The sequence below is a fragment of the Ailuropoda melanoleuca genome, chromosome 8 (genome assembly GCF_002007445.2).
Source record: "Ailuropoda melanoleuca isolate Jingjing chromosome 8, ASM200744v2, whole genome shotgun sequence".
NCBI lineage: Eukaryota > Metazoa > Chordata > Mammalia > Carnivora > Ursidae > Ailuropoda > Ailuropoda melanoleuca.
In genome coordinates, this window is record NC_048225.1 from 4,870,111 (window position 1) to 4,890,157 (window position 20,047).

Here is a 20,047-nt window from a genome sequence, read left to right on the forward strand (position 1 = left end):
AGAAACCAAACTCCTCTCCCTCGTTCTGGAGTAAGAGCAGTATTATAAAGGTCAGGTCTCAGTATTCTCGTCAGGAAAGGGAAACAGTCCCGTATTTGAACATAAAGATGGTGCTTTACAGCACAGCAAAGTGGTCCGTCGACTGGGACATGCAGGAACGAAATAGCACTGCAGCCGAACGCACTGGCCTCTCACTGCCACTGAGAGCAGATGTGAGGGGCAGAGCATCATCTGACGTTTCTGGTATGAAAATCCCCCGCTGCTGGGTTCCACGTGTGCATTTAGCATACATACCTGGGAACCTGTCCGCAGTACTGGGCATGTGAAACTAGCAAAACAAGGCTGAAATTTTAAAAGAAAATACCACAAACAAATCTACTTTAGAGCATATGTCCGCAAATTCCACCTCTCAAAACAACTCTGCCTTACAGAACTAGGTCTCAGCTGCCGAATGAATAGAAGCTGCCATCTCCACGTCCCCACCGCCAAATACACATGATTCTGAACTGTTTTATCTGGCTGAGCTCAAGCAGAATGTAAAACAAGAGGACGCATTTTTTTACTTTAATGTCGAAACACATCTGCAAAAGGCACAAAAGAGAGCAAAGGAAACCTTGCATAACAGAAAAATAAGCCTGAAAAAGAAAAGATGCTAAAACGGAGACACATTAGCCACCACTGAATATCCCATATTATAAATGCTTAGCTGAAATGCCTACAATATAGGGGCACCTGGGTGGCTCAGTTGGTTAAGTGTCTGACTTCGGCTCAGGTCGTGATCTCAGAGTCCTGGAATCTGAGCTCAGCAGGGAGTCTGCTTCTCCCTCTGCCCCCTCCCCCTGCTCCTGCTTCCTCTGTCTCTCTCTCAAATAAATTAAATCTTAAAAAAAAAATGCATGCTTATGTGTTTGCACTGAGACCACTTACTATGAGCTTTCATCTATCACACTGTGGCTACGTTCCTCTGTCGGAACTGTGAAGTGAAAATCTACGTCATCCAAAATCAGACTCCAAAAACGAGAGTCAATCACAAACCACTGCAGTAAAATTAAGTTTTATTTTATATATGACAAAGCTCCAAAGGTAATGAAACATTTCACCTTTAAAAAACATTTTTTGAGATTTTATCCTTACTTACTTGTTAGATTCTGTCTAGCAGATTATGCTCAACAAATATTTTTGAATAAATAAATTAATGAATAAATTCATCATAAACAATTTATGTGAAAAGAACAGGGTAATGTACCTTACATTTTTGGACAGAAGGCTTCCTAAATTAAATTTATTTATTTTCTGAGCTTTCCTCCTTAAGCAAAATAAATCAATAGATTCATATACACAGATAACCAAAATTCATATACACAGCTAAAGTAAAAAGAACAATAATAGTCATGAGTGTATCTCTAGCCCTAGGTTACTCCTCATAAAGAAAAATTCATCGAGGATAGTACTTTCCATAGGTACCATAATGAGTTGCCACCTCACATCTCTTAGAATGTCTACTATCAAAAGAAAAAAAGAAAGAGAGAGAGGGAGGGAGGGAGGGAAGGAGGGAGGAAGGAAAGGAGGGAGGAAGGAGGAAGGAAGGGAATGGCACAAGTGTTGAAAATAAGGAGAAAAGAGAACCCCTGTGCACTGTTGGTGGGAATGCAAACTGGTGCAGCCACTGTGGAAAACAGTATGGAGGTTCCTCAAAAAAACTAAAAACAGAACTACCTATGATCCAGCAATTCCACTTCTGGGTATTTACCCAAAGGAAATGAAAGCACTGACTCAAAAGGTTACCTACATCCCCATGTTCACTGCAGCACCATCTATAGCAGCCGAGACTGGGAAATGACCTCAGCGCCCACTGATAGATGAATGGATAAAGAAGTTGGGTATTTATATACAATCGAATATTTTTCAGTCATTAAAGAAAAGGAAATCCTGCCATTTGCAGCAACATGGATGGACGTGGAGAGCATTATGCTAAGTGAAGTAAGTCACACAGAGACAGACATGCCATATGATCTCATTTATATGTGGAATCTAAAAAAACAAAAACAAAACAAAACAAAAAAACCAATAAAACACCAAACTCCTAGGTACAGAGAGTGGTTGCCAAACCACTAGTTACAGGCTGGTGATTAGCAAAGACAGGGAGGGCAGGGTAGGTGAAATGGGTGAACCACTGTCCAGTTATAAAACAAACAAATTCTGGAGATGCAAGGTACAGCATGATGACTGCAGTAACTAACAGTGTGGTGCATATCTGAGAGCTGCTGGAGGCCTTCAAAGATCTCATCATAAGGCAAAAAAAGAGTTGTAATCATGCATGGGGACAGATGATAACTAGACTTACTGTGGTGACCATTTGCAATACAGACATGTATCAAGTCCTTATGTTATACACCTGAAACTAATACAATGTTATATGTCAACTATATCTCAATTACAAAAACCAAACTAGGAGATATACACCAAAACAACACAAAGAAAGAAAGAAAAGAAAACACCTCATTGCTGGTGGTGACGATCATAGTAACACCAGCGTTGGCAGAAGGAGGGGGAGCTACAGTGGCTGCTGTCATTACTATTAAATTCTTCTCAATTCTGCATAACAACTGAAATTCAAGAATCATATGCATACAACTTCAAACTATCACAGAAAGCACAGAAATGAAGTGATTTCTCCATGGTTCGTTAGGAGTTACCATTAGGGATGAGCTAGAATCCCGCTCTCCCAACTTGTCCAATGCCAAATGCAGTCCCAGTGCAAACACCTGAGGGTCTGGACACAACACACAGGGACTTTCACTTCCTTGGTCCCTAGCGTGGTGCTGGAGTATTTAACTGAATGGTGACTACAACCGCCCCTGGGGCCTACAGTACTTCATGTCTACTTATTTGAGAAGGATTACTATGAAATCCTACTGCCTTTGGAGTTGATACTACATAGATTTAGCATTTCAGCATTTTCTAACTCAAAATCCTAGCTAAATATCATAATTGTCTGTGAGTTTTCTATAAATACAGAGAACCGGCCTTCATCTCAGACATTCTGAATCAGGATAAACCACAGTACCTGCTCTGGAAAAAGCCAGTCTAGCAAAGAGAACGGAAACAAACCACAGGGACCTCAAATATGCAAATATCAGATACAGGCTAAGAACCAAAGTTTCTTACCATGTTTACAGATATGAATGCCAAGCTTGAAAATTTCAGCAGAGAACTGGAAATTTTTTTTTTTTTTAAAGATTTTATTTATCCATTCGACAGAGATAGCCAGCGAGAGAGGGAACACAAGCAGGGGGAGCGGGAGAGGAAGAAGCAGGCTCGTAGTGGAGGAGCCTGATGTGGGGCTCGATCCCACAACGCCGGGACCACGCCCTGAGCCGAAGGCAAACGCCCAACCGCTGTGCCACCCAGGCGCCCCTGGAAATTATTTTTTTTAAGACATCATAAATCTGAAGAAAAACCAAGCAGATACTCTATAACAGAAAAACACCAGGACTGAAATGAGGCCATTGATGACTGGGCTTAACAGCAAATCAGCCGTGGCTGAGAAGAGAATTAGTGACAGAAGAAACTGTCTGGAGTAAAGTGTGGAGAGAAAAAATACACCAAACACAGAACAGAGGGTAAGCAAAACAGAGTCTACAGAAAACAGGCAGGTGGAGAATGGAACAGAGACAAAATCTACAGGGATAATGGCTGAATTTTCCAAAACTAATGGAAAAAAAAAAAAAACCCACAGGTTCAAGAAATCCCACAAATCCCGAGAACAAACCAACCCATCAAAATAAGCAGAATAATCAGGCACATCAAAAGGAAACTACAGAAAACAAAAGATAAAAAAAAAAAATCTTAAAAGAAGCCAGAGAAAGAAACAAAGGTCACTTTCAAAGGTCACAAAAGCAATACTGGGAGCCAGAAGAAAGTAAATGACATCTTTCGTACACGAAGAGAAAATAACCGCCAGCCTGGAATTCTATCCCTGGTGAAAATACCCCTGAAGGATGAAGGTGAAATGAAGACACTTGCAGACAAAAATAACACAGAATGGCCACCAGCAGACCCGGAGTAAAGGAAATGTAAAGGGTGCTACATGACACAAAAGGAAAACGACCCCAGATGGAAGGTGTGACATTAAAGAATGAAGAACAAAGAAAACAGTAAGTATGTCTAAGTGGACACTGACTGTAACTGCCACAGAAGTATCTGAAAAAAAGTAAGATAATTCAAATACACAATAATAAAAGGATATAAATTATCAGGGAGTATTGGAGTTAAAAAGTTCTGAAGTTATCATACTATTCAGCAAAAAAGATACCAAATAAGCTTAGACTTTGAATGCATCTCAAGTAACTATGTTGAGTGAAAGAAGCCACACAGCAGGGTGTACCCTGTAAGATGCCCGTATAACAGACTCCAGAGAATATCTGTGATCTAAGGTGTTGAGGAACAGGAGGTGATAAGCAAATTTCTGGGAAAGATGGACACATTCGTCATCTTGAAAGTCTTGAAGCTTTCATGAGTGTCTATTTTAATACATGCAGCTTACTGCATGTCAGCTATGCCACTAGGAGCTGTTTTTCAAAGAAAATGTTGTGGGATGTAGTTAAAACAGTACTTGAATTCACAATCATAAAAATGTATGCCAAGACTATTTCCCAGGTTCTTGGGATGCCTGGGTGGTTCAATCAGTGAAGCATCTACCTTCGGCTCAGGTCATGATCTCAGGGTCCTGGGATCGAGCCCCGCACTGGGCTCCCTGCTCAGGGGGGCATCTACTTCTGCCTCTCCCTCTGCCCCTCTTCCCAGCTCATGCTCTCTCTGACAAATAAATAAATAAAATCTTTAAAAAAAAAAAAAAGAATATTTTCCAGGTTCTAAATTGATCCACTGGTGAACAATTAAACGGAACAGGAAACTCAGGAAGACCAGGAGCTTGTTTTGTTTTGTACGGGAGAAGAGCAGTGGGTGGTAAATGGCTGAAAACAAAGATGAGCTCAGACTTAGAAAATGTCTTTTAGGAAGTTGGATACTCAGGTCCAAAATCAGAGGTGGGGAGGGGGAAATCAAGGCTGGAAATAATTTTCTATCTCCCACACTGCTTGGGAAAATGCAGGTCACAGAAATAAAAGCTCTTTTAAGACACATCTATTTAACCAACCTATATGCTCCGTTACTCTGGAAGTCATACTCATGCTCCAAATGTGTGCTGATCACAGGCAACTCTCTAACACGTTCATGCATTTCCACTCTCACCACCTGAGCTACATGCTTAACAAGTCAAGCACTCTGTGCCATCCACACTTGTTTTGCTATTACTTAATTTAATGATATATTATGTAAACTGATGAAATTGACAAAGGAAAGATAGAATTTTTTTTTAAGATTTTATTTATTTATTTGACAGAAAGAGAGGCAGTGAGAGAGGGAACACAACCAGGGGGAGTGGGAGAGGGAGAAGCAGGCTTCCCGCTGAGCAGGGAGCCCGATGCAGCTCGGTCCCAGAACGCTGGGATCATGACCTGAGCTGAAGGCAGACACTTAACAACTGAGCCACCCAGGCACCCCAGGATTTTTTTTTTCCATACATTAGGCTGAATACTGCTGACTTAGTACAAGGGAACAAAATAACGAATTGTTGTAACAAATGTGATAACTCAATACTAAAATCTTGGAAACACAAACATCAAAACATAAAACCCTACACTCAGGTGTCACAGGTATCTTTAGAAGCTTTTGCTTCACCTTAAAGAAATGAAAACCGGAAAGACAAGGCAGACTGTGGACCCGCCCAAAAAGAAAGGCCCTATATCAAAATACTGGTAAGTGAATTTATATGTAGGTTAAAACAAAATGTTTGTAATATTCATGATTATCCCCAAATTTTAGTGACTTCTCAGTTAAACAGCCAACCACTGGTTCCTACTGTGTCTCCTAAACGGGCCTCTATTGTAGCTCTCTGCACTCGATGAATTTGATTCTAGTTCCACATATCTGGAGTGACATAATGCTGCTGTCTTGCTACAAAGTAAATGTACAAATTCTACCCGAAAAGATAAAGGAATTGGTATTTGGAAGGCTCCAAATACAACAAAACGTTCTATTTCATGGTGTCAAGCTGTGAAAGATTTTTTTTTTCAGCAGATGACAGGCCAGAACGGGCATATCTCTTTGCCATTATCCTTACTATAATGGCAGCATGGATACTGCGACATATGAAGGACAGAAGGAGGACGTTGTAAGAATTGTCAGCAGCCTCCAGTTTGCCCCATTTACACAAAAGGGAATTTTGGCTTCCAAGAGATCTGGAGAGATAAGAAAATTACACAAAAATTGGAATCTTCAGAACATAAGTTAGTAGAGGAAATGCTTAAGTGAAAATAGAACTCAATGGGGGCGCCTCGGTGGCACAGCGGTTAAGTGTCTGCCTTGGGCTCAGGGCGTGATCCCGGCGTTATGGGATCGAGCCCCACATCAGGCTCCTCCGCTATGAGCCTGCTTCTTCCTCTCCCACTCCCCCTGCTTGTGTTCCCTCTCTCGCTGGCTGTCTCTATCTCTGTCGAATAAATAAATAAAAATCTTAAAAAAAAAAACAAAACTTAGTAAAAAAAAAAAAATAGAACTCAATGTATAAAAACCAACACGACCAAGTAAGGTAAAGCATTTACTTCTGGCCCACAAACCAGCAGATCCATCCACTTGACCACGTTAGTTCTGAATGTTAGGGACACAATGGATAAAAAGGCAAATGAAGACATGGCCCAATGCACCCCCACCAATACACACAGCCATACCACAGCTATGGGTACAAAGCGCCCCTGCACGCACACCCAGAAATGGGGGAACAATATAAACCCACTTGGATGGCAGATCGTCATCCTTTCAATGCTGAGGGCACTACAGAGACGATGGGAAATACCACAGGTAAGTTTTAAGGATAGAGAAGGGAGAAAGGAGCTACACAGCAGACACAATCTATTTGACAGAACTTAACAAAATGTAAATATTCCAAGGACTCGCAGAAGAATAAAGTCTGAGGGGTGGAACCAAGGTAAAAATAAGGAAGAAGAAATCGCTTGGCTTCTGAGGCTATAAATGTTGCCAACATATATACATCTTGAGGGCTGAAGTTGAGGTTAAAGATGAGGTTGGGATGCTGAGGGTCCAAGCTATATTAGTTGTTTCAAATCCCATAAAGTATCTTTGTTTTCTTCCCCCAATTTGTGCTGAGGATCAGAAAATAAGGAAACATTTGTCTGTTAAAGCAACACACTCCTAACAGAGACGTACCCTATGAGTCATTCCTGACATACAGGAAGCGATGAGAATCACTCCAGCATCAGAACATCTCTGGGGCAAACTATGCAGAGTTTGCAAAAAAACACAGAATCTACAAAACTACTCAGCTGGCAACAGAGACACTGGGTCGCTCGAGAAATTTCACAAAGAATTTTTACTCAATACCTTATATTTCAGAAGATCAACCTGGACTCAATATTTGCTAAAAGCATGAGCCTGGAGAGAGAACAGGTAACATAATGAAAGACGGAGCCCTCTAGCAGGCATTCAACAGACACAGTCTTCATTAACCAAATACCCCATTGCCCAGCCCACTCAGCTGCAAAAATCATCATAATAAAAAATATTAACTGATAAACAGCTTCTTATAAAATTGGTACTTCTCCATGTGTTTCATACCAGCAGCTATCTGCGCCCATTGTGGTAACCCTTTGGTCGGTCTTTCTCTGAATTTTAATGTAATGTATACTAACTTTGTAGGGTGACAGAAGGTAACAGACTTGTTATGGTGATCATTTTGTAATGTATATAAATTTCAAATCACTATGTTTCACCTGAAATCAGGATAATACTCTATGTCAATTCTACTCAAAAAAAAAAAAAATTAGGAGTTCTCAAATTTTCTAGGAAGAGGAAGCAAGTAAAAAGTTAAATATAATCTCAAGGATTTTAGCTAAGGAGAAACAAACAAACACTAAAAACAATGGTGCCACTGACAACTTACTTCAATGGAATGGAAACTGGAGTAGATACTATAGTAAATTTCTTACAACAATTAAGGATGTCAAGGATGAGGAAATACAGAAAAAGGGACAGAAGTCTGGGCGCCAGGTTCTAGGTCTGGGGCAAAGAGCCAGGAGAGAGAGCAAGCAATTACACAGTGTCAAAAGCAAACAGAACAGGCGCAACGGTGAGTAAATGCAAGAAGAAAAGGTGAAGCCACCTTCCTGGGGACCACCGAAAATCTCATCTTCCCTCCAGGAAGGGACCAAAGAAGCAGCTTACCTCAGTAAGTCTCTACACGTATGAACTGCTCTGAGTTAGAAAACAGTTCACATACGTTAACTCACGATCCTTCAGCCAGGCAAGAGCTAGTATTAATCCCTTTTACATACGACACAAAGGGCTCCAAATATAGTCAACTTTTTAAACTGCATGATACACTTACATGTTTAGAAAATATTTTTTCCAAAATTACAAAGATTGGCTACTGTCAAAGACCATCTTTTACAAGAAAACCTATTGTTCTTGTCCTAAATTGTAACACCCATGCTTTCCTGCTATTATGAGGGCAGATTTAATCAAGAACCCCATCATTCAAATTGGCAGTTAAAAATTATGTGCCTTCAGAGACATCAAGTGGAGGTGACAATTGCAGCAGATTATCTGTGCAGGTAAAGGGCACATTTTCCCTTCTTTACGACCTTCAATTGTGGAGAGCATTTAAGTTCTCACTCCTCATATTTCTCTAGGTGGGGCAGAAATTTCCACAGGAGTGAAAGTATAGGAACAACACACCTGGCTTTTCTCCCTCCTTTACTTCCGTTTGCTTGTTTGGTTTTGGTTTTTTAGAGAGAGAGAGAACACACGTGTGGGCAACCAGGGAAAGGGGCTGAGGGAAAAGAAGAGGGAGAGAGTCTCCAACAGACTCGCTGCTGAGTGTGGAACCCAACCCGGGGGCTCAATCTCACAACCCTGACTGAGATCATGACCTGAGCCGAAATCAAGAGTTGGTCCCTGAACCTACCGAGCCACCCAGGTGCCCTTCCACTCCTTCACATTTAACTCTCCAGGAGAGAAGGCATGGCTGGAGCCAGTGGCTAGCCTGGGGCCACGCTTGCTCAGCTGAGCTCTTCCCTCTCTCTTTTTCAGATCTAGCTGGTTTGCAGAACCTAATACATGCTCCTTCACGTCTTACTTTAGAGAGGAATCCCCTGCCTCTACGAGGAAGGTCTCCCACTGTCTGGCTGCACCAGTGACAACGACAGCATGTCACTTTAACACATCCATGTGGCACAGATCTAAAGCCACACTCTCCTGTGTCTTCTCAGTAGTAAAGTGGACACGCTGATCTCCAGTTACATCTCCTTTCTCAGTTGGTTACACAGCTGAGAGGAAAAGACAAAGATTTTCTTTACTGATCTCCGAAAGCCACAAGCCAGGATAAGAGGTAAAATAAAAATAAGCCACACAGAGAAGAGCTCTTTCATTTTCCCTACCCATCCTCATTATTTTATAAAGCATTTAATAAACATCCACACATGTGGCTGATACGATGAGTCCATCTCATCGAACAGCACTAACTCTTTCATCACAGCATCAACACGATCACACGAGTTCAGTATCAGTTAAAAAGCCGAAGCACTAAAAACCTAGTGATGGGAACTACACGAATGCAAAACAAAACAACCTAGTAAACAGTATTCGCCTCCAGGAACAAGATCAGATTTTGAAGCAACCTCTAGTTAGATTAGATGACCTGATATTTTAAAGGTTCTTCTGGACTTAAAATTCTGATTTCTAACTAAAATTCTACCTGCAGTTTGCACCTCTCACTTTTTCTATCTTCTTGAGCAGTTCCAAGTCAAGTGCAGCTATACCAACAAGTCAACGAATAACATGAACCTCGTGTTCTTCATCTGTAAAAATGAGGATATTACCATGTACCGCTCAGAGTTTTTGAAGGGATTGAATCAGGTGAAATATGTGGAAAAAGTATCAAAATTCTGGACATACACATTTTAGTTTTGTGTTCCTTTTTCTGTGGCCTGCAGCCACCATCTTTGGCCACTAGATGGCAATGCTGCACGACTCAGGAGGGTAGTCTGACTTGGCTTCAACAGCCACACGTGAAATGCTTAAAAAAATGTGTAAAAGGGGCGCCTGGGTGGCACAGCGGTTAAGCGTCTGCCTTCGGCTCAGGGCGTGATCCCGGCGTTGTGGGATCGAGCCCCACGTCAGGCTCCTCTGCTGTGAGCCTGCTTAAAAAAAAAAAAAAAATGTGTAAAAAACAGGGGTTTTCCTACCATCTGATCAGCTGATGGATAAAACTTCAGACACCTGAAAGAAGAGGCTGTGATAATTTTACATTCTATAAGAAATGAAAGTACTAATAGCACCTTTACTTCTCATGCTTAAATCTTAACTCATTTTACTTAAGAAATGTGGGAAATCCCATGAAAACAGCATCGCGTAAGGTAAGATAGTTGATGGCTAATGAAAATGTTTGAACATTTACCTCTGACCCCAAACTGAGAGAAACAATCTCATCCTCAAAAGCAGAATGTGTGTCAATATGAGCAGGAATTCCTGGGATAGAAAACAAAATCATATGTCATTTCATTTTTCCTTTCAGTAGATTTAAGATGACTCTAAATAAAGCCTCACACCATACTGGGGTCTGATAATCAGGAAGATACTGTAGTTTTAGGTAAAAGGAAACACTGAGGGTGAATGTGGCTACACAAAATCAAACTAAATCTGAATTAAAAACACCTTCACCTCACGCTGAAGAGCCACTGGTACTCCACTTCGAAACTAAGACGTGAGAGTCACTGCTCACCTGGCGCATTTACCCAATCCCAGCCCAAGAGAACATGTGACAGGTAAATACCAAAGTCATGTTTTCCCTTAAAAGCGGATTCCCAAATACATGCGGAACAAAAGCAAGAGCCCATTGTGAAGACTAAGCATATCAATAACTCAAATACGGCTTCCTCCATCAGCTTCTCATCTATGTTAACTGAGCGTCTCCCAAGAAAAAGGAATTTGCTAGGTGGTAAGAGTATATAAAGCAAGTAAGACACATCCCTGTACTCAGGGAGCATACAGACCAACAGAAAGACTGACAGGTAAATACGTAATTACAATACTTATGATAAAAGCAGGAAAAAACCCAAAACCCCACGATGTCTGCCATTGATAAAATCCTTAAGATCATTTCAGTACTAGAAATATTACATGAAGATGCTGCTAATATTAAGTGCAAAACTCAGGAGCCTGAAGATTTTTACTAATATCATCCTAGAATTGTCTTCACATTCTCAGAGGAGAAGGAAGAGCAAGACCATCCAACCGAGCAGCGTTCTTCCAGGGTATCTGTAAATTACATGTTTTTCCACTGTGTGCCTCCTAAGTCTGAAACAATCCCCTCTGTCTAAATGAAATGCTGAGAAGCAAACAAAAAACCACTAACAGCAGCCCCGTGCCATTCTGCTTATCTATACTGAGACACAAGTTCCTCAAGGGATTAACATGTAGATTTCCATGGGATTAAACACTCAACACAGGTAACACACATAAGCAAATTACTGCAAAGAGCTAGTTTAACCTAAAATATCGTATCTTTGATTTTAGCGAGTTAAAGAATCTACTTAGTTATGTGAAATATATGATTGCAATGTGGAAATAAGAAAATACTCACCATGCCCAGGTTCATACTGGTTTACGGTCAACTGATCGGGTTTGTGTTTAATCAAACCTTCTTTCAACCATTTCTCCAGAATGCTATCCCAAATGTCAGGAAGACCTGATGTCAGTAATCATAAAGATAAAACATTAAAATATTTACTTTGCATGTTTACTCAAGAATAAAAAAAGCCACTGTGAGAAAAATCACACAGCTTTTAATTTAGCAGTCAAGATCTAAATACAATAAACCCATAAGACAAAAACAAAATAAGAACAAAACCTTCAGAATCTTTTAAAGTTATTTTACTGATTTTGATCAAAAAAATACCCAAAAGAAAAATTTTGCTCACAATTCTGGCATTTTGTAAAACAGCAATGAAATTACAAAATTTACTATTATATACTGGAAATTAGCCTGACCACTCTTTCTTTTTCTTTTAAATTATTCCACTTTTTAAAATTAAATTTCAATTTAATTTACTTATTCTAAATCATTTCCTTTTATTTTTTTTTAAGTTTTCTATTTATTTAAGCAATCTCCACACCCAAAGTGGGGCTCAAACTCACAACCCCAAGATCAAGAATCGCTCATTCTTCCAGCTGAGCCAGCCAGGTGACCCTAAATTATTTTCTTTTAAAAAACACAGTTTTCAGGGTGCCTGGCTGGCTTGGTAGGAGGAACATGCGACTCTTGATCTCAGGATGTGAGTCTGAGCCCCACTGAGCCCCATGTTAGGTGCAGAGATTACTTAAAAAATTAAAATATTTAAAAAACAAAAACAAAACACAGTTTTCAAAGTAGAACTAATTTACTTTCACTGGAGTCAGAAATGTTATTTTATGAGGGAAAATAAGCCTTAAATAAGATTAAAGTCATACTAATAAATATAACTCCAACACAATCCTACCAAAAGTTTAATATGCAGATCATACAATAAAATCTTATTAATCAGTCAACCCATTAGCAAAAACTGGCAAAGGATATGAAAGAGGAATTCACAGAAAGGTAAATATAAATGGCCACCCTCACCAGTAATCAGGAAATTATATATAAAGTTAAAAGTTTTATAATATCCTATGTTGGTGTGGGTAGGGGAAGGAGGTGCACGCTCAGCAGGAATACGTCAATACGGCTGGGTTAGGGGGCAGTTTTTCAGTATCTATTGACATTTTTAAATGAACATAAATGACATAACAATTCTACTACTTAGCGTCTCCCCTGAGAAATTCTTGCTTACCACAGAAGAGATACACAAGGACACGCACTGCAGCACTCCTTACTAAAGCTAAAAACTAGAAATCACCTAAATGTCTACCAACAGGGAACTAACTGAAGAAGCCACTACTGAACACTGAATACAATGAAAAACCACATAAGATCTCCAAGACAGCTAATAAAGGGAGAACCAGTTGGAGGTATACATGTAAGATGTGAACATATAACACGCAATATACTACTACGTGTTAACAACATACTTACAGTACCTCTACTGGGATGTAAAGTCTTTTGTTACAGCACGGGAACAACGTGTGCTCACCTGGTAACAGCACTACTTCTGAGAAGAACGGGAGTAAGGATGGTGTTCAAGAGGAACTTTCGCCTCAGCTATATGCATCCAATTTTTGCAACAAAACTGCACTACGTATGTAATTTAAATGTTTTAAATTTAATCAGCTATTTCAACAAGCTTACCTAGAAATGACAAATGAAACATACTATGACAAACTTCCAATATATTAAATCTCTCTTTTCTGAGCCACATTTGTCATTTATTAGCAATTACTTACCCCCAGGTAATGGCTTGTCTTTATCTACATTGTTGTTCTCATAGTGGAATTCATAACCAAAATGCTTTACTCTCCTGTGCTTTAAGGATTTTTGAACTAAATGAAGAAAAGAAAGTAAACTATTTGAGAGAAAAATATCTGCATTCCTTTGTTTATTTCAAAGTCAAACTTGTGAGTCAGGATTCCTTTAGTAATGGCAATTTTTGTTAACTGCTAACTATTGTCTTTAATAAAAGTAAACATTCTACCCCATCTCTGCTGTTCTTTTCAGTCTAAAATGGTAACAAACCCTTGTAGAGTTTCACCCCTCGACCTCAAACACGGATGCTGCCACTCACAAGATCACTTAAGACCTTGAGTCAGAAGAACTCTAATTTGCAAGTACCTCCAGCAGGCTCTCACTGCATTGCAGCAGCAAGGTGCTGAGCTGCTGACCCCGCACCGGAAATGTGCCTGTGGGGGGGGGGGGCGGCGGGGGCGGGATCAAAGAAGATTATGTGAAAGGGCTTACCAGTGTTAGCTCTACAAATGTTAGCTAATAAATATTAATTAGTTTGGAGCTTAAAATTGATAGCTATATAAATGTCATTTATTATTGATGCCCCTACAAATTGTAGGCATGACTTGCCTAATATGAGATCTAGGCTACTTTCAGTAATTTTGAGGAAATACTGAAATTTTAATAAAGCAAAGGAGGAGAAGGAAAGGAGAAGCACGAGCATGGCGTTTTGCAGAGATATTAAGTATCATATTTTAGAAGTTTTACTTACCATTTTGATTGTCCATATCCTCTGTCCAGTTAACGCTTTCCAAAAGCATTTTCTCATCCTCAGAAGAAATAATTTCTTCTACTACCATGAGGCCTGGAGGTAAGGCCTGAAGCCCCAACTCTTTCCATTGTGCTGTGGGAAACCAAAACAAAACAGTCACATACAAAACTTAAATTTTCCTAAATACAAATAATTCTGTCCAGAGGCCATTTATCAGTTCATAAAATTCCCAATCCTCATATTCGGAAATAAGAATGCTAAAGGCACATGACACAGGAAAATACAAAAACAAAAACCAAGATACAAATTATGGTACATTGTATCCACCACAGTTACTAACAGCAAATAAAACAGTATTTACTTAAATATTATTTGATTGAGCAACTTTTTACATCTCACTAAGAAAGAAGGCCTGTCATAATATCTACAGTTTGCCACTTTATTAAAAATCCAGACTGTCTCTAAATATTGAATACAAAAATTTAAATGCTCATTTTTGCCCTTAGGTTCTTGATACTAGCTAGCTATGGTCCAGTAACAGAAAAAAGTATAACAACAAAAAAAAGTATTCCAAAAAATGAAAATATCATCGTTTGAAGAATTATTTGGTATATATTAAAATAATTTAAGTCCCTATACCCTTCAAAGTTCAAGACAGGTGTAGCTGTGAAAGAAAAAGAAGAAAGATTTATGATTAAAGGGAATAATGCAAGTCACATTTACTCTTAGGGATCTCATCGTTCATGCTACAGATGTGATTTCTAAAGCTTTTCTGCTGAAGAGTTTTCATCCTTGAACCATTTAACATAAAAATTCACGAACAATGATATAAATGTCTACTAGATTTTATTACTATTTCAGAAATACAAATAGTGAAGCACGTGATAAATATTTACCGAGTGTTTACTGCATGTCAGGCATTATATCACTTACTCAAATTATGTACGGGAAGCTTTGGGGAAAATTCCTTAAAGACAGGCAATTTATAGTACAAGTAATTCATACTTAGTTTTCTAAAAACAGTTTTTAAAAAAAGAATTAAAAACACCCCTTGTATTTATTTCTCAGTGGCTCTTTGGTAGTAGTTATCAAAACCAGTATCAAAACATTCGTGACACAGTTTTGTTCTCTATTTGCTTCTACTCGGATTTATTTCCTAACAACAGCCTTGGAAATACATCTGGATCTAATGTGGGATTTCAAATAAAGAACACTCCAGGACTCACTTTGTACAATTTCTTACAGAGTGTTCAACATAATAATTAGGGGAAAACCCAAGTACTTCCTGATCAAAACTTACTCCCAAACCATTCAGTTTTCAAAAACTGCTCGTAAACGCATACAATATAAAAATGACACAGTTTTTTTAAAATCTAAAACTTATGTCAGATTTTAAATTAAATACATATAGATACTGCAGATCTATATTTAAGATTTTAAATTAAATACATATAGATACTGCGGATCTATATTTAAGAATTATTTAATTCTTAAATATATCTTTAAAAAGTCTTTGAAACTTTCCTCTGAGTCTTATTTTACAAAAACATAAATTCGGTCAGATTAGACTCACCTACCCATCCCCAGGATATCTGAACAAACATTATGTTGCCTAAATAGGTGGCAAATGAATATAATGGGAGACCAGATGTCCACATCAAAGTTCACCCCAGTGCATCTTACTTCCATGGGACAGTGCTGAAAAGATGTACTAATCTCTGTAGCAGTTCTGTATATCGGTCTATAAAGCTTTTATTTAAATTAGTTTCCTTAAATAAAATTTAAAAACCAGTTCCTCAATCACACAATCACATCGGACAGTGCAGCTATGAATGTACAAACATTGCTGTCATCACAGAAGGTTCTGCTGGACACGGCCACTAGAAAGCTTTAGGGATCTCTGGTGGCTAAAGGTGTTCCCCCATAAATGGCAAGCTTGGCACACAATCATCAGATCACAACTGATTCTTAAGCGATGAACTGAAAGCGTCTCCCAGCATTAAATTTTGAAAAACACAATGAGGTAGCAGGGTTCCAAAATAAATAACAGGGGTGATAAATATACTGTGAGGGTGGAAGGCCCAGCTCCTTAAAGGCAGGCTATGTCTAATCCACGTCCCTTCAAGTACTGGCCCCATGCCTGGCACAAACTAGGTGTGTAAAGAGTGTTTGTTAGACAGAAAGGGTCTGCTTACCTGAGGTCCTATTTGTTTCACAATAACTCAACCTCCTAACTCAGGTATGAAAAGAAAACTCACACAAAACCAATGACTATTTTTTAAAAGATGCCTGTATACTAATACCTTTTTCCACAAAATTCAAGTACAGAATGATCTTTTGTCCTAAATCATCCACTATTTCCTTCCCGTTGAGGGTGATGTAGGCTTTCTTGGCTTCGTCGGCAGTCCTGTATCTCACAAACGAGTAGGGCTTATTAGGTGGCATTAGGAGAGCATCCACCAGCCCACACTTCTCTAGTGCTGGGAGCAGCTGGCTCCTACTCACACTGTTACCCAAACCACCATTGGCAACAACCAGGCTCTTTAAAAAACAAAAAAAGAAAAAAAAATGAGCAATTAGTATCAATCCATTTATTTTCAAATAAGATTTTAAAATAAGATAAAATAAGATTCTTTTTAAATAAGATTTCCACAAAGGTGTAAATAAGACAGGAAAAAGGTTTCCTTATGGTGGTTATTTGGTTTTCTAATTTCATACACAGTATATAAACCAATTTATTAAATTTTGTGAATTAAAAAGTATACCTATGATATAAATAATACTGATTTTTAAATAGTCTTTGCAGGGACGCCTGGGTGGCTCAGTCGGTTAGTGTCTGCCTTTTGCTCAGGTCATGATCCCAGGGTCCTGGAACTGAGTTCCTCGGGCTCCTTGCTAGGCGGGGAGCCTGCCTCTCCCTCTGCCTGCCACTACCCCTGCCTGTACACTCTCTCTGTAACAGATAAATAAATAAAATCTTAAAAAAAAAAAAAAAACCTGCTTTAAATAGCCTTTGCAGTGAAATATTCCTTTCTTAATGGCCACACATACAAATTAAAAGGTCACATTACTGCATATAAGTTTAACACAATGAAAGAGAAACAGGAGGGAGACAAGGAATAGGAATTACAAAATACTTTCTGCCAGACTATACTATATACTTTTACCTACTTAATCCTCATTAACATAACCTTCACAACAAGCCTACAAAGTGGGTAATAGTAGCCCCACTTCATAGTTAGAAATTGAATAGCAAAACAATTAAGTTAAGGTAGTGATTAGAGGGAGCTGGGTCTCAAACCTATTTCTGTCAGTTTCCAGAATCCAGACTTGATATAACCATGACACAATGTTTACTACAGTTTCTACTGAACATAAAACAGGAAATTTTTCTTGTGTCTGAGTAATTTGGTCATTTTGCAAAGAAAACTTTTTCCTTATTAAGTTTTATGCTTATTTCCTGTTATTTGCAGTCCTGCACTAAACTTTATTCAAGGGATTTGTTTGCGGCGGGGGTGGGGGGGTGTTCCTATTTTTATTCTGATGGTTACAGCCTAGGACCTCTTATAAAACATTCTACACAGTGTTAACATTTTTAATTTATAATCTACGACTCCTAAAAACTTTGTAGCATAAGAGAAATAAACCACTAATGGCTAACTCTTATCAGTTTTATCATTTATACTAGGTATTGACAAATTTCTTCTGAAAAGGGCCAGACAGTAAATATTTTAGGCTTCTCTGGCAAGTCTCTGTCACATACTCTTTGTTTTCATTTTCAACAACCCTTTGAAAAGGTAAAACTCATTCTTATCCAAGCTGGAGATCAGAATATAATGTATTAGTTTCATATATCACCAAATGGGAATATCTAAAAACTTGATTTAAAAGAATGTAATAGATCTTTATAAAACTGGATGAGAAAAGTAAAGCTCTGTGCTGTCACAGAAGACCCAATGCTTCATATGTTTGCAATTACACACATATACATGATGAACAAATACGCTAATACAATGATATAAAACATGGTATAAAATTTAGTCTAAGATGGCTTGCCTTGGACCTCATTCAACAGGGTTTATAAAGTACTAAAATAATTTGGTTATATGCAGCCATAGTTACAAAAATATTTCTATATTCCCAAATCTAAGGGATTGCAAAGGTGTTATTTGTCAAGGGTCCATTGCCCCATCTAGAAATTGGGGAGCATGGTGAAGTACCACTTGAGGAATACTAGTGGTCCTCAAGGATGCTAAGTGATCTGTGGGCAATTCTAAAGGCAAACCACACAAACACAAGTGCAGAGGGGAGGAAAGGGAGGAATTTATTTTCAATTGCATGTGAGTCACACAATGTCTTATTTTTAATTGTTCAGGCAAGCAATTTTCCCAATAACATGAAGTACAGAATTCAGAATTTTTTTTAAAGTTATCTTCAGTCTTGGCAATTTGAGGACCACTGCTCTAGAAAAATCTCACAATGGCTATAAATTTGCACAAAGGCACAAATACTTAGAATACATCATGAACAGAATATTTATTGTCTCCTGCAATCAGAGGTCCTTCTAGAATTTTATTCTTTTCTTTTAAAAATATTGTGGAGAAAAAATAATCAAGCCCAAATAAGAAGACAATTTGGAAGCCAAGAAGGTGAGATTAAAGCTTCTAGAAATCTAAAAAAAAAAACAGATCCACTAGAAACAGCTTCAGAGGCAGAAAAAAAAAAACTTAACCCATTTCTTTCCTTACACTTATCTTCACCTAGAAGAAAAAGAAAGCAAGTTACACTTGGGAAGAGAGGAACAGAGACTATGTCAGTTTATCTTATGAATGCCGCACAGTCTTGGTGGCTCTTGGCAGAAACAGTATAGTGTGTGCAGCCATATTACTTCTAATCCATCCTGTTACCTGCTAAATTTAAATCTCCCTCAATAGGAGCACCTGGGTGGCTCAGTCGGCTGAGCGTCCAACTCTTGATTTCAGCTCAGGTTATGATCTCAGGGTCGTGAGATCGAGCCCCACATTAGGCTCCGTGCTGATCATGGAGTTTTCTTAAGATTCTCTCTCTCCCTCTCTCTCTGCCCCCACCCGCTCTCTTTCTCTCTAAAATAAACAAATCTTTAAATACATAAATAAATAAATCTCCCGTAACAGATTACTCATTTCTAAAACTATCACACAGCACAGAAGACAGCGTAACGTGATATAAGGGAAGAGAATTGGTCTGAAACCCAAGTTTTAATCCCAGCTTCACCTTCTCAAGGGCATGTGTTTGGCCCTTGGTTAGATGATGGCTGATTTTCCTTCCTACTCCTTAGAACCAGAAAAAATACCTTATATTCACATGGAATTTTAATGATTAATAAGTACTGTCACATACTTGCTCTAGAATCTAATAACCCAATGGAATGAAAACACATGGGATACTATGTCTTTACAAAAGAAGAAAGCTGAGATCAAATGGACTGCTCATGTCCAGATAAGTGGAAAAACTAAAATTTAAACTAAGTTCTTCTTAACTCACAGTCCAAGAAGCCTCACAGTCCCTCATATGTATAATTGATATATAATACATATATTTGAATTATTGCCATTAGAAAATAAAAAGGCTTTGTAAATAAGGTCTAATAAATTTAAAATGTTTTATAGCAATAATCAAAATACTTTATAACAAAAATGAAGTTAGGAATAGAGGGGAAAGACTACATTAGGATACAAAAGACTGAGGTTTAGTTTTCTGTTCAGCCACCTTATCAAAGGACATGCCACCTCTCAGAGCCTTAT

General features: G+C 38.6%; 1 protein-coding gene across 3 annotated transcripts in view; it reads right to left on the reverse strand.

The window, feature by feature from the left end:
- Positions 1-20,047, reverse strand: part of ALKBH8 (alkB homolog 8, tRNA methyltransferase) — a 55,475-nt gene that overhangs the window by 28,757 nt on the left and 6,671 nt on the right. For all 3 annotated transcript variants that reach the window (XM_034665687.1, XM_034665689.1, XM_034665688.1), the window contains exons 3-7: positions 16,568-16,805; positions 14,265-14,396; positions 13,495-13,590; positions 11,720-11,824; positions 10,535-10,605 (exon numbers count right to left, since the gene is read on the reverse strand). In XM_034665687.1, coding sequence (XP_034521578.1) covers positions 10,535-10,605; positions 11,720-11,824; positions 13,495-13,590; positions 14,265-14,396; positions 16,568-16,805 — 642 coding nt within the window. The remainder of the gene's footprint in view (positions 1-10,534; positions 10,606-11,719; positions 11,825-13,494; positions 13,591-14,264; positions 14,397-16,567; positions 16,806-20,047) is intronic.